The sequence below is a fragment of the Meles meles genome, chromosome 20 (genome assembly GCF_922984935.1).
Source record: "Meles meles chromosome 20, mMelMel3.1 paternal haplotype, whole genome shotgun sequence".
In the NCBI taxonomy this organism is placed as follows: domain Eukaryota; kingdom Metazoa; phylum Chordata; class Mammalia; order Carnivora; family Mustelidae; genus Meles; species Meles meles.
The window spans coordinates 34,853,421-34,863,104 of record NC_060085.1 but is presented as its reverse complement, the minus strand read 5'-3'; the positions used below and the strand labels follow the sequence as shown (position 1 = coordinate 34,863,104).

The 9,684-nt window shown below is 42.2% G+C and overlaps 1 protein-coding gene across 1 annotated transcript; it reads left to right on the top strand.

Annotated features, from left to right (window-relative positions):
- The first annotated feature begins 2,232 nt into the window (after positions 1-2,232).
- Positions 2,233-2,912, top strand: LOC123932029 (polyubiquitin). The gene has a single exon (XM_045989658.1). It carries the CDS (start codon positions 2,287-2,289, stop codon positions 2,746-2,748), a length of 462 nt encoding a protein of 153 aa, XP_045845614.1. The 5' UTR covers positions 2,233-2,286; the 3' UTR covers positions 2,749-2,912.
- The last annotated feature ends 6,772 nt before the right edge of the window (positions 2,913-9,684 follow it).

Genomic DNA, 9,684 nt, shown 5'->3' with positions numbered 1-9,684 from the left:
GTCTTCATTTCTAGAAGGATCTTGTTTCCATGCCCTTTAGAACAGTGCGTAATAGGCATCTGGGGGCATCCAGGCTGGCTGGCATCGTCAGTCATCTGTTAACGAGTCCACCATCTTCTACCTGCTTGCTCCTGAAAGTGAACTTCTTGGACCAGAAGAATCAGCGTCACCTGGGGTATTAGAAATGCAGACTTGCAGCTTGCCTCAGCTTATTGAGTCAGAATCTACCTCCAAACAATATCCCTAGGTCATCGGTGGGCACTTTGCAGTTTGAGAACTGCCCTACTTATCAGTTGTCACATGAAGTGGGACTTTTGTCTCCTGCAGCTATTGGTAACGAAGTCAAGACGTGTCAACACTGATTGCAGTGAATCAGAGCCGCATCCACCCAGGGGACAGTGGTGATTTTCTCCCACATTCGCATAGTCATGGGCCCCGGCTATTCCAGTCTCTGTATCCATATCAGTATTTCAAGTTAGTCGAAAATTCTCTGGATGTAGAGTCAAGTTAGGATTAAAATACAAAACCTTGTCTAAGGATAACTTGAAAATTCCCTGGGCTTTCTAGAGTATGTCCCTAAATCCCATCCTTAGGATATCCAAAGTTCAGCTGCTAAACCCACGTGACATTTTAATCTAGCCCAATGTCAAAACACGACAACTTTGTTAAAGAAGAGGTGGGTTTAGGGTTACAGCCCCTTTGTAAGATCTGCCACCAGTCTCCAGCATGTGCCAGGTTGTGCTGTTGCTGTGGGCATGGAATAGACCAGCCGCCTTATTTTTCTCTCTAACCTGCTTAGAGCCCAAGTAAGCGTTTCCCTTGCACTGGTTTGAATGCACTGTTATTTTTAACACAGGACTGGTGATTATTCTGCAGGAACTTAACCGTGTTTTGCTTCACCATGGAGATCCCGCTTCTTTTCAAAGAACACACTTCAATTCATTCTGTTTTGCCACGCTCACCTTCAAGTACTTATCAAGTGATGTGGCCAGTACAGAACAAGTCAGACATGAATGATTGCCCCGAGGAGAGTATATTCTATAATAATGGGACCCTGCAATTCTATAATAATGGGACCCTGCGGCGGTTGAAAGCAAGGTGTGCAGGCAGAGTGGAGACCTCTCAGGGAGTCTAGGGGAAGGAACCCATTCCCTGCGGAGGACCAGGGATACAGAAGGGGGAAGTGTGCAGGGCCCACAGATTTGAGGGGTGGCTCTTGCTGATCCCGTGACACCTCTCTGGGGTCCAGCGGTGGGGGTTGTTCAAGGAGCACATGCCCATCCCCCACCCAGCATGCAGGTGACATGGGAACGCTGCTCCCTCTTTCTGGGTTTGTTTGGCACATTGAAGCTCAAAAAGTTAATCCCTTCTTTGAGCAGACTGAGGTCTTTGTGACTGTGTGGTAGATGTTGGGATCTCAGCGGTGAAGAGGAAGACAGTCTCTGGTCCCCAGACAGTGTCTTCTAGTGGATAAGCCAATAAATGAGCACATAAGTTAGATAAAATAAAAATTTTAACAGGAGAGTATCTTTTGGAGAAGTATACTCTCAGGAAAAAGACAGGAAAGAGTGTAAACTAATCTGTACAATGAATCCACAAGGTAGTGTGATAGGGAAACAAGAGTATGGCCATGGTCTGGGAAGGTCTGACAGCAGAGGAAGGACTTGAAGCCTGCATAGGCAAAGAGTGAAGAAGAGACTATTCCAGAAGGTACATAATCTGAGCAAAGGGGATAGGGCTAATGAGCATGGAAACTTAGTCACTGCATTTTTGCCTGGACCTGACATATATTGGCTAATTCATCCAGGGCTCCTGTGTGTTTCTTCCTCTAAAACATTAGGTTAAAAAGTGCATTTAGTTAACACTAAATGTTAGTGTTATTAACTGAGCTTCTCTAGAGCTTAAGTGATAATCTATAACTACATAATTACATATAATTGTATAGCACATATCTTATATAATTATATAATTAATATGTTAATTTTATAGCATAGTTCATACTTAATGGTTATACTACATAATTAACATAGTAGTGATATAATTCATAATATTAATGTATTGGTTAATATTAATATGTAATTGTATGATATTTTATATAAATATGTATTATATATTATATATGTTTATATATAACATATATAATCATACAAAACATTGTAACATATATAATATATATAATAATATATAATATATATTATAATATAACATATATAATAACATATTATATCCATATCCAACATCCAGAAAGAGTCCACCCTGCACCTGGTCCTGCGCCTGAGAGGTGGCATGCAGATCTTCGTGAAGACCCTGACCGGCAAGACCATCACCCTGGAGGTGGAGCCCAGTGACACCATCGAAAACGTAAAGGCCAAGATCCAAGATAAGGAGGGCATCCCCCCCGACCAGCAGAGGCTTATCTTCGCCGGCAAGCAGCTGGAAGATGGCCGCACTCTTTCTGACTACAACATCCAGAAAGAGTCCACCCTGCACCTGGTCCTGCGCCTGAGAGGTGGCATGCAGATCTTCGTGAAGACCCTGACCGGCAAGACCATCACCCTGGAGGTGGAGCCCAGTGACACCATCGAAAACGTGAAGGCCAAGATCCAAGATAAGGAGGGCATCCCCCCCGACCAGCAGAGGCTTATCTTTGCTGGCAAGCAGCTGGAAGATGGCCGCACTCTCTCTGATTACAACATCCAGAAAGAGTCCACTCTCCACCTGGTTCTCCGTCTGAGGGGTGGCTGTTAATTCTCCAGTTTTGAATTCATAGTGCCCAATGATGGCATTGTTCTGCACTATAGCCATTTTGCCCCAATTTAAGTTTAGAAATTACCAGTTTCAGTAATAACTGAGTCACTGGTTTTCTCAATAGCTGTTCAAAATGTTAATAAAAGTTTTGTTGCATGGTAGCATAAAAAAAAAAAAAAAATGTTATTATATATGTTATATATATGTTACGGTTATGGTTATATATATGTAATAATCTATAATTAGCATTGTTAGGCCTCTTTATATGCATGGCTGAGTACATTTAATACTCACAGCAACCTCATGGGGGTATTTTGATCTCCATTTTATTAATAAGGAGCAAAGTCACATAGCAGACAGTTATGTTGCACATGGACGCAAATTTGGACAACAAAGCCCATATTCTTAACACTATACCAAGCTATCCAGATACTCTACACACTGTAGAACCTTGAATATTGTATACGCAGGTACAACACAACATTAAGATATTAGGACAACAAAAAAGAATCCCTTTGAACAATTTCTGTTCTAGATGGGAAGAGAAGGTATGATGAATAGAGCTGATACTATTGAAGCAAGTCATGCATGGCAATCATCTCTTCCTTCAGTCCTAAAAGTACATAAAAAGGCATGGGGGTGTGGTTATTTGGGTAAGACTTCTTAGAATTGGTCATGTTGAGGGATCTACTATGCGAGGCCAAAGTAATGTGCCAATTAGTTTATTTATAGGGCCTTGTGACTATATAGTGTCCACATGTCCCTTCCCAAGATGGCAAAAAATGCCTAGTCCCCAACTGAGAAGGATTTGGGTCATTTGGGAAATTATACCCATTGAATTTTTGACAAGATTTCTAGAGTGTGTGTTTGAATACTGCTCACTCATTCTTTTTCCAGTTCATGGGAAGCGGATTATCAACAATGATTAAAAGAATGGACGGAGTCACACACACAAACCCGGGTTTGAGAAGTGACCCTGCCGCAGTGGCCAGGAGTCTAGGTTGCTCACCTAAATGCTCAGCCATTATACTTACGTTGTGGCCGGGGCCCGCAGTCTGCTCCACCAGGAACTCGGTAGAAACACAGAATCTTGGGCTCCCCCCTGGACTGGCTGAATGGGAAGTTCTAGGGGCAGGGACCAGGAATCTGTGTTTTAACAAGCTTTCCAAGTTTGGGAAGCCCTGTACTGGGCTTTACCTTCTTCACCAACAAAAGGGAGATAATATAGTAATAGTAACCGTTCACAGTATCATGGTAAAGATCAACGGAAATAATATCCGTAAAGTGCTTCATGCAATATCTTAAGTAAGAGTGTTTGATAATTATTATCTTTAATAATTTTTTTTTCTTATTTTTGGTTTAGAGGGATAAGCAGATAACTCTGCCTTAGGGTTCAGCAGAAATCCGCCCTTAGAGTTAGCGATAAAGACTTGTCTGACGTCCACGGTATGGTACTAAGAAAATCCAAACTGTATAAACAGGTTTCTGTTGTGGTCATTCTTCAGCTCTTGTTTGAAAATGAAGGAGGTCTGCGGCTGAGTGTTTTTATGGCCAGTCCGGAGGCTGCGTGGAGCAGCTCTGATGGATGTGTGAGTCAGATGGCAAGACACTCCGGACTGGAGCAGCTCAACAGGGCAGTTTAGAGAACCACGTCTGGGTTTCACATTTGGGAACACAAACACTTAGGAAGTGGAGTGCTTCTCCCCAGGGAGAAAAGGCACCGTGTCAGCTCCCTGTGAAGCGCCCATACATATCAGGGGCTGAATAAAGGCCTGGTCAGGCGTGGCTTGACCTACTGTGACCTGTTCCAAACTATCTGAATCCCTTCTAACTTCTCAGCAACTTTTGTTTAGTATTTATTTATATGAGTTTGGACATCAGTCTTGCTTATAACTTCCTGGTTCTCACTTGCTCTTTCCCTCTCAAAGGTCCGTAAACTCCTCTGTAAAGCCAAATGGTAAATATTTCAAGCTTTGTGGGCCCTGGGTTCTCTGTGGCAATCACTCAAGTCTGCCATTGTAACTCAGAAGCAGCATAGACAAGGTGCAACCCATTGAGTGTGGTTGTATCCTAATAAAACTTTATTTACAAAAACAGGTGGCAGGCCAGATTTGGCCCACAAGCTTTAGTTTGCTGACTTCTGACTCAGAATCTCAAAATATCCCATACAGAGGACCCAGATGATCAGGCAGAAGAATAATTCGTGTCTACAGGTAAAGTTCTGGCTTAGAAGGACTTCCTGGCCCACCAAGCCATGCCTTGGGTAATGAAAGGTAAACAATGCTAATTGTCCCTGCAGAGGAGCTGAACCAAAACCCACTCTAAAACTGTTTTGCTCCCACCTGGTGGGAAAACACCATCTCTCAGTTTAACAACTTTTAATGAAGGTATTGCCTCACAGGTTGGGACCAACCACCTCAAGTTCCACATCTGGAACAAGGAAGTTTTCCTGTAGGTGATGAGATCGAAATGTTCAGATACCAGTGAAGTAGGAGGCCAGGACCCAGACTTAAACCATAATAGAGAGTGAATGCCAGTGTCTTACTTTTCTAGAATAGTTCAGGGTATACAGCTCCTAGTGTTTAAGGGTAACTACACTGGCCCTCTGCAAAAAAGTAACCCAGAAGGTGTGAATGTAATGAATTACTTTCTCCTTGCCGAAGTAATAATACCAACCTCTGTATGATACTACGTCAGAAGAAACCAGTTGACAAACGTTGTGACTTAGACTGTTATTTCATTTGAAGAGTTTTTTTGTAGGGCCAGGTGTGGTTTGAGACTCAGCCTTGTATGACTTATTCATTCCAAAGCTGGAATTTGCTTGGTTCCAAGGGAGCCATTTGTAGCAAATGTTGTTGGTGGCTTGTCCAACAACCACTCCAACTCCTGCTTTCGTTTTCCCTTGAAGAGCCACTGATTTTGTTGGCGTTCTGCATGTACCAAAGATAAATCTCACTTGGTTTAATTCAGTGAGGATCATCCCATTAACCATAGCAGTGAGTTCACGGATGTATATGTAATCCTGTGTCGCCTCATGACAAATCAGGAAAAATCTGTGGGGAGGCTTCAGGAAAAGTACCTCCTTCCTTAAAAAGAGGCAGAGGGGAAAATGTGTTCTTGGGTGGGCACTGTGGATATAGAGCTTGGAACTGTGGTTTCCATCTTTGAACCCCGTACGGGTAACAAAGCATGATAAACCTGCAGCTGCCTTGTCATGAGACCTTCTGTTATTGAGAAAGTAAGTGTTCCTTATTATGTAAACTAACTTGAATTTTCTGTCTCTCACAGCCAAAAGAATCCCAAATGATACCCATGTCTGCTTGGTCTCCCCCAGGCCAGTTCAGGTCCCACTGCTCCTATCAGCTCTCAAGCTCTCTGCTTTCACTATCCACACCTCATCTTACCACCCAGGAGAGATTTGGGAATTGTGCTTTGTCTTATTTTGTCTTAATAGCCCTTGAGGTTGAGATCTTACCTCTTAGGATTTCACCAGGGAGCCACCGGTCAGTAAAGAGTTATAAACACAGCTACTCAACAGACCGAGGTGATCTTAGTTTGTGATTTTGTTATTGGAGGTGTTGGTAAGTACTAACGCTGTGTTTATTTTTCATTTATTCAGTGCAATTGTCCTTCCCTAACAAAGATTGTAGGCTAGTGGATACAATCAAGTAAGCAACTACCTACAATGTAATGAGAGACCAGAGAGGGAACTGGGGACTGTGGAAGTCCAGAGGGAGGATCCATCGTTGGCTTATCCAAGAGTCAAAACCTTCACATTTCTTCCATGCTTGCAGAGGTTCCTCCCCTGTACATGCCAGACACTCACTCCCCGGCCCCCGCTGCAGCTTAGGCATACACATAGATGAGCTCCTTCTGGCCAGTGAGACATAACGGAAAGGCTTCAAAGGACTCCTAAGAAGGACTTTCCCTGAAGATTAAGATCATCACAGAGAGGTGTTTTCTTCCCTTTCTGCTCTTGGTGGCTTCCTGGGAGGGCATGATCAGAGTTACGGCAGCCATCTCGTGACCATGAAATAAAAGCCAAGGGCATTGCAGAAAATGATTCTAAGTATTGACATTATCACATCATAGAACCAATCCGATATCTGTGTATCTCCAGATTTCTTATTACGTGATGTCACCACTACATGTTCCTATCTGTTCTACTTTGGCCGTAGCATGCTAAATAGTACAAAGTATATCTAACCTGGACTGGGGAATCTAGGAAGGCTTCCTGGAGGAAGTAACTCATAAGCTAAAGCATGAAAGATACGTACACATGATGTAATAGGAGAAGAGGTGATAAAGAAGCGACCAGAGACTTGGAGGAGAGAGTATGGCAAGTTTAAAAAAAAAATGCAAAATCAGTAGCTATGGCTGAACCATAAAATATTTTCTATGAATATGAAGTGGCAAGAGATAAGGTCAAATAAGTAAAAGGAGGGAGGACGAATCATATGTAACCTTGTAGGTCATGTTAATAAATTTTGTTTTTTCCTTAAAAAATTACAAGCACTACTGAAATCTTTCTCATTCTCAGGTCAGAGTTAATCACTTCTTTTACACTCCCTGATGACACCGCGGATGGTTCACTGTCATTTGGTCCTCTTAGGGCTTATAATTTGTTATTCAAGTATTTATTTCCTCCAGTTTAATCTAGTGATGCTCATCCCAATAACCAAACCAGTTATTGGTTTATGGATGAGTATGAAATCCAGTTCTGCCTAATGGAAAATAAGGAAAAATCTTCTGGGAGCATCTGGAAAAGTTATCTTCTCCCTGGAAGAGAAGCATGGGGAGAATGGGTCTACTGGAGGGCAGGCTATGTCTTATCTCATCTGTATCAACCCCCTCTAACAAATCCTCATTGAGGTATGTGGAATCGAATTGCTTATCTCATTAGAATTTACAGAACCTGGATCTATTTTGAAGTACTTTGTCTCCCTTGATCCTTTCAATACCACCAGGAAACCTCCGGAGAAATCCAGGATTCTCACAGTTGGTTAGGGTAGAACCATAAGGGCTGGAACAGGGTTGTCTCTCTCTTCATCCAGAAATGCTTTTCACTGTATCATACAGTTTTCCCCCATAGCAAGTGCTTCCATCACTAAGAGTTTATACATTCATTCATTTGCAGCGAGGGGGCAGTTTGATGAAACTTTAAAAGAAATTTTTTCCATGTAGTCATTGCCAGAAGCTTTGTAGTAGTGGAAATATCCAGTCACACTTTCTTTTCTTGGGGAGAATTGAGAGTGGTCCTTTGGTGTTAACAGACGTAGGGCAATAAAGCCTCTTTGTTGTGGTTTGAGAAAGGCTAGTATGCCCTCCCATATCTCCTGGTCCTTAAAGTTCACAGAATACTTCAGACTGGAGGACATCCTTGTGTAGGAATTCTCTTAGTTAGCATGACTAACTACTTACCATAACAGATGAACTTGAACATCTCAGTGGCTCAACTCAATGTTTTATGTCTCTCTCACATAGAGGTTCATTTTTAGGGGGACCACATTAGAGAGCAAGGTTCTTTCTCTTTTGTGGGTCCATTCTCCCATGTGGTCCCTGTGATCTTCTGGGTCTCATAGACAGACAGAGGAAGAGAGAGAGGAGCTTTTCATGGACCTCCCTTCTCCCACCTTACATTGGGCAGAACTCAGTCATATGGCTACACTTACTGGCATGTGAGGATGGGAAAAGTAGTCCACCTCTATGCCCAGAAAGATAACCAAATGATTTTGAAAGACAAGTGGGCATCTCTGACTTTCAGACCAAGGGGAATCTTGAGAAGAAAGTGGTGATAACCCTCACCTTCTGAGGTTCAATTTTATAGTACTTGTTCTTTTTCTTTAGAGAGAGAGATTGTATGAGTTGGGGTAGGGGGTGGGAAGGGGATGGGAGGGGCAGAGAGAGAGAAAAAAAGAGAGAATCCATGCCCAACATGGGGCTCAGTCTCACAAACCTGACCTTATGATTGGAGTTGAAATCAAGAGTCAGAGGCATAACTGACTGAGCCACCCAGGTGCCCCCAAACCTACAGTATTTCTGAAGAACTAGGGTAGAGCAGAGGAGCTTGGGCTATGTAGAGGGGACTTCGTCATATGGGTGAAGATAGACTTGCCTGTTGATTCATCTCAAAGTCAAGATCATGTTTTTCATGAGGGAAGATTAGTTCCAAACATGACATATGGATGAAGTTAGAAATCCCTCCTTATCCAAATGGATATTTTTATCCATATGGTGTTTATATATTGTTTATATATTAAATTATAATCTTTTAATTTAAAAGATTTAAATATAAATGTTTTAATATATTGTTTACATATTAAAAGAGCTGTGTACTGAAGAATTGCATATATTTGCGGGAGCCCATTCCCAATATAATACCATTTAATATCATGAAATAACCCATTCATTCATTCATTTTTTTCAGCAAAGCTTATTGGGTACCTACCATGTGCTTAACAAATTCTAGGTGGTGGGATACTATTGTCCCTGCCCTCATGCCTTCAGTAATAAGTAAATATGATTTCAAGTAGCCATAAACACAATGAAGAAAACAGAGTTTGGTCGCAAGGTAAAGGGATAGAACGTGACTAGGGGAGAAGGGTCTGGCACTCTTCTAAATTGGCTAGAGCAGGATATGGTGAATGTTTCCAAGGGAGAGAACGGCTTCCTTTCCCCATTTCTAAGACCCAGTGAGACTTCTGCTGGGCCAAAAAAATATTGATAACCAAACAATTTTCTGTGTTTGGTCTAAGTCTACTCCGTATTTCTGGACCTCTTGCTTTCAAGAGCCACACTAGGCAGCCATAGTGACGAAAACAATAGCATTTTATGAGCTTTGGGTGTAGACTCACATTTTCCAGAATTTCTGTAGAGAACAGTAATTAAGAATGACCCCTTATGCCAGTGAACACCCCTGGGATTCTCAGACTTACC

Excerpts from the sequence above, each read along its gene's own strand:
- LOC123932029 (XM_045989658.1), top strand. The coding sequence starts at position 2,287 with ATGCAGATCTTCGTGAAGACCCTGACCGGCAAGACCATCACCCTGGAG.